The sequence below is a fragment of the Procambarus clarkii genome, chromosome 40 (assembly GCF_040958095.1).
Source record: "Procambarus clarkii isolate CNS0578487 chromosome 40, FALCON_Pclarkii_2.0, whole genome shotgun sequence".
NCBI classification, from domain to species: Eukaryota; Metazoa; Arthropoda; class Malacostraca; order Decapoda; family Cambaridae; genus Procambarus; species Procambarus clarkii.
Window position 1 is genome coordinate 8,100,429 of NC_091189.1, and position 5,880 is coordinate 8,106,308.

The window sequence follows — 5,880 nt, forward strand, 5'->3', positions numbered from 1 at the left end:
ATATTATAAAAAAATATATACATTTAATATAAACTAGAACAAAATCAGTTCAGTAAACCCCCCCAAAAAAAAATCTCTAAAACGAAGCCTCAAACTCTAATTTTTGCTTACGAATGGTCTATAATTGCCAAATACGCCAATTATATCCTCATTTGTATCAGGAAATTCAGGAAAAAGCAAAGTAAATTCCACTTTCCCGAATTGCCTACGTAAGGAATCCCACTCCTGGGTAAGGAATCCCACTCCTGGGTAAGGAATCCCACTCCTGGGTAAGGAATCCCACTCCTGGGTAAGGAATCCCACTCCTGGGTAAGGAATCCCACTCCTGGGTAAGGAATCCCACTCCTGGGTAAGGAATCCCACTCCTGGGTAAGGAATCCCACTCCTGGGTATATAACACTATAGGGAATTCCACTTAAAGGAATTCCAGTCATAAGGGAAAATAACAGAAGAAACACCTTGAGGAGGTTTAAAGCTGCCTGGCGAGGGAGCAGGCGAGGGAGCAGCAGCAGGAGCGGCGGTGGAAGGTAATGTCCGGTCCGTTAAGACGGAAGGTTGAGGGAGGGGGGGGAAAGGTAAGACGGGGGGCAGGAAACTAGACAGATTGGACGGTTATCTGCGAGTTAGCTAGAACGGAAATAGAAGAGTGAGGACGGAAATGGTGGGCAGTTGTGACAGAAGGAAGATGGAAATCGTCGAAGAAGGCACCAGGCAGGAGTAGGAGGAGGAGGAGGGACGCACGACAAGCATCTGGAGTTATGTCGTGGTGAAGAGACAGGAAATTTGGGAGATGAAAGGTAGAACAGAAATCGATGAGCTTGGGTGTGGATGGGATAGTTATTCTGGAGTTATTATGTATGTTACTTGTGATTGGGTATATCCTGGTTTGTCTCTGGTATACAGTTGTCTTCTGCACCCGGTGGTGGTGGTGGAAACGGGGATGGTGGTAGTGGTAGTGGTAGTAGTGATGATGGTGGTAGTGGTAGTGGTAGTAGTGATGATGGTGGTGGTGGTGTGGGGGTGGCGGCGATGTCTATAACTACAGCTTTTTTTGGAGGGGGACATTTAAGTGACATCCAGGTTGAGAACGACCAAAAATGCGTCATACTTTAACTCATGCTCACGCTTACTCTGACGCCATCTACTGGCATCTTGACTTCACCTCACCAGTAATAAAATGCCACAAAGACTTTACTAATTCCACACCTGTTTCCTTGTGGCAAGATATCTCCGTATCTTCTATAAATCATTTTGAACAATTGAGGCTTTCCAGTACTATCAACAAAGGTACATTTGACAAATGTGTACACAATTGCACTCTGTTAACTTTGATTGTTGTATTGTACGCGTTCTAGGCGAGCTGCGAGTTAACATTGTATCACGTGAATAAATAGATCCATACTCAACCTACGATAGGAATATTAGACTCATCTGACAGTAGCGTCGTTAGATGTCCCTCGGAACATGTAGATTAGTTGACTTGTATGGTGGATTAGTTGACTTGTATGGTGGATTAGTTGACTTGTATGGTGGATTAGTTGACTTGTATGGTGGATTAGTTGACTTGTATGGTGGATTAGTTGACTTGTATGGTGGATTAGTTGACTTGTATGGTGGATTCGTTGACTTGTATGGTGGATTCGTTGACTTGTATGGTGGATTCGTTGACTTGTATGGTGGATTAGTTGACTTGTATGGTGGATTCGTTGACTTGTATGGTGGATTCGTTGACTTGTATGGTGGATTCGTTGACTTGTATGGTGGATTCGTTGACTTGTATGGTGGATTAGTTGACTTGTATGGTGGATTAGTTGACTTGTATGGTGGATTAGTTGACTTGTATGGTGGATTAGTTGACTTGTATGGTGGATTAGTTGACTTGTATGGTGGATTAGTTGATTTGTATGGTGGATTAGTTGACTTGTATGGTGGATTCGTTGACTTGTATGGTGGATTCGTTGACTTGTATGGTGGATTAGTTGACTTGTATGGTGGATTAGTTGACTTGTATGGTGGATTAGTTGACTTGTATGGTGGATTAGTTGACTTGTATGGTGGATTAGTTGACTTGTATGGTGGATTCGTTGACTTGTATGGTAGATTAGTTGACTTGTATGGTGGATTAGTTGACTTGTATGGTGGATTAGTTGACTTGTATGGTGGATTAGTTGACTTGTATGGTGGATTAGTTGACTTGTATGGTGGATTAGTTGACTTGTATGGTGGATTAGTTGACTTGTATGGTAGATTCGTTGACTTGTATGGTAGATTAGTTGACTTGTATGGTGGATTAGTTGACTTGTATGGGTAAATTTAAATGCACTAGAATATATATTGTACAATTTCTAATAATATCGATTTCAGTTAGCAATAAATAGCCTATGAGATATTGTAGTCAAATATATTATTCTAAAAGGAACATAAGTGTAATAATTTAAGCATAACAGGTATGCTTATAAGTAGCAGTTTGTATGTAATTCTTATGAGCAAAAAAATCTAGCTAATACTGATCATTAATGGTTTAATGCTTTAATGATTAGTATTAATGGTTTAATGTTTAATGAGTTTTAAGGTATTAATGGTTTAATGTTTAATGAATTTTAAAGTATTAATTACCTAACAGCTTCATGTGAAGGTGCTGTCCTCAATGGAGCCATTAGTGGATCTGTATGAAATGTGAATTCTGTCATATGGGCCATGGGCCATTCTAGGCCTACAGGAGGAATGTTTATATTTACATAATAACAGTGGAACATTGTCCACAATGCTGGTGATGATAGACGGGACAGTATCAGTGACTTGAGTCTTGCTGGTGACTGTCGGGGTGGTTGGACGATGCTGGTGGTGGTAGTGGTGGTGACTGTCTGATGGTGGTAGCGGCAAATGACCGCCATTGTAAACATCATTTTAGGATAATGTTTCATCACGGGGCACGAGAACATTCTCATATTAGGTCAGTGACTTATATCTTCTCTTATTGGAGAGCGGGGGTAAATGGTTATATATTTTTCAGTCAAGTTATGCAGTCATCTTTCATTCCTGAATGATGTTTTTGATCGGAAATAAAAAAAAGCATGATTAAACCTCTCTTTACTGTAAAAGGAATTTTCCAATTAAACTTTTGTGTTCTCTCCCACCCCTTATTCCCCCTGCCCCTCCCTTACCCTCCCCCCATACCCTCCCAACCCCTCCCCACCCAACCCCCATCCCCTCCCTCCAACACTTAGCCCACTCGTATATTTGTATCCCGCAGCGCCAGTAACGGACATTCAACCATAATCTTGTGTAATAGGATAGGAAAATTGCCCTAAAGATCAGTCGAACCTTTGGGGGCTCAGCTCATCCAACTTCCCAGCATGAGACATAGAGGAGAAGGTATAGAAGGGTCATATAGGATTATCGGGGTTGGCCCAAGTGCCATGCCTTAAACAAAATCGGCATCTATAGCGACCCCCTTGTGATTTTTAACAGTCTGAAATATAACCGTGAATGTGTTTTCTGTACAGGTCTGATTCTACCGCCGTTTACCCACGTACTTTAATAAATGTGATTTAATTTGGGTTAAAATATTACATTTTCTGAGATGGAGAGAAAAGTAGAGTCTAAGAGAGAGAGAGAGAGAGAGAGAGAGAGAGAGAGAGAGAGAGAGAGAGAGAGAGAGAGAGAGAGAGAGAGGAAACGAAAAAATGTTGCAGGATAGGGAAGGAGAGAACAGAAGAGAGGGGAAGAAAGATGGATAGGTGGATGGAAGGAGAGGAGGGGAAAGTGGAATGGAGAAGGGGAGATAGGGGAAGAGAAAGGGGGAGGGGGAGATTGGGAGAAATTTCAGAGAGGGGAAGAAGGGGAAGTTAGACTAGACACAGCCAGGTGCCCCAATCTAGTACAGTAATAAAATATCATAAACATCGTAAAAAGTAAATAATCAGAAGATCGTGAGGAACATTAAATGCAGCTAAAATAGTAAACATGAGTTTTACTATATATATATATATATATATATATATATATATATATATATATATATATATATATATATATATATATATATATATATATATATACATATTTAAAATAATAATAATAAAATATCTCTTTGTACCTTTAATTTCTTTCTTTATTATGCGCCCCATACCCATCTCGTGTGTGAGGGTGGTGGAAAGTGTTACAGAGGCACATAATCGGTTCAGGGACTGTCTTGCTGTTTACCAGCTGAGACACCTTGGGTTTGCCCCACAAAACTTACCAAATATTTGGGCGTCATAGGCCAGTCGAGGTTGACCCAAGTGCCACACTTTCAGAAATGTTGGCATCTATATCGACCCCCACCCCCATCAAGGACAAACAGCCATGCAGAGGCCCTGATGAAACTGACCGGACAAGCAACCGGATAGGCCTGACGGGGGCCTCCCGATGGAGCTGGCTACACAAACAGCTAATCAGTTTAGCTGAAGAAGTTAAACAAGCGGCCAGCAGCTCAATTCTCACTGGAGGTGGTTGTGCGCTATGTATGCGACGCTATGTATGATGCGACGCTATGTATGATGCGACGCTATGTATGATGCTACGCCATGTATGATGCGACGCCATGTATGATGCGACGCCATGTATGATGCGACGCCATGTATGATGCGACGCTATGTATGATGCGACGCTATGTATGATGCGACGCCATGTATGATGCGACGCCATGTATGATGCGACGCCATGTATGATGCGACGCTATGTATGCTGCGACGCTATGTATGATGCGACGCTATGTATGCTGCGACGCCATGTATGATGCGACGCTATGTATGAGGGCATTATCAAGGCTGCCCAAGAATTTCGTAGTTACCATAAACATGATCAAAACGTACAAAAATAAGGTCTTATTTGTTATATCAAGATTCACAAACTTGGACATTTGCGGATACAGTAGCGTAAAATACGTCGAAAAACACCACTCAAAAACGTCGAAAATACAATAAAAAACGTCGAAAATACAATAAAAAACGTCGAAAATACAATCACGAACGTCGAAAATACAACCAAGACCTTTGAAAATACAACCCAAAAAAGTGTCAGTCATGATGAGAAAAAAAAAGAACAGATACAATATCATTTATATAATAGAATAATATTGCCTATATTATATCTGTGACAATCTCCAACTGTGTTTTTTTAATTTGCAGTTTTCTGCAACGTTGAACGCTCCAATGGCCAATTAAGATATCTCAAAGCGGAAACTAATTTATGTTTAAACTGGGTTTTTTTCCGGGGGGGGGGGGGAGGGGGAGGGGAGGGTCTTTTTAAAGGGAAACGCTTGGTGCAGATCTTGGAAATACACGTCAAAAGAGATGAAATAATTTATGCACACTTGAGCATCTTGGTTATCTTGAGATGATTTCGGGGCTTTAGTGTCCCCGCGGCCCGGTCCTCGACCAGGCCTCCACCCCCAGGAAGCAGCCCGTGACAGCTGGCTAACACCCAGGTACCTATTTTACTGCTAGGTAACAGGGGCATAGGGTGAAAGAAACTCTGCCAATGTTTCTCGCCGGCGCCTGGGATCGAACCCAGGACCACAGGATCACAAGTCCAGTGGTACTGTATTTCTAAAGTGCTGAAATGTCAAGTGTTCACATTAAAAAATTGAAAACTATATGATGTATTTTTCTACATCCAAAAATACATTTTGTATTTTTCACATCACCTCAAAGGGATTGTGAAGAAAGTGTTAATAAGACTCGCTAGTTATTCACTCTGTATCTTAAGGGTTCCTTACTCATCGGACATTTTTCTTAATGGGTCGTTAATTATGGTAGTGGTTTGATGAGTGTATCTTGTGGTACTGAGCGAACAATTGGGGCAAATACCTAATTAGCGAAAAATTAGTAATAGTTA

The 5,880-nt window shown here is 41.3% G+C and overlaps 1 protein-coding gene across 1 annotated transcript; it reads left to right on the forward strand.

The window, feature by feature from the left end:
• The first annotated feature begins 1,450 nt into the window (after positions 1–1,450).
• On the forward strand, positions 1,451–2,311 carry LOC138373003 (shematrin-like protein 2). Its single transcript, XM_069339052.1, has one exon. It carries the CDS (start codon positions 1,451–1,453, stop codon positions 2,309–2,311), a length of 861 nt encoding a protein of 286 aa, XP_069195153.1.
• Positions 2,312–5,880: the final 3,569 nt, after the last annotated feature.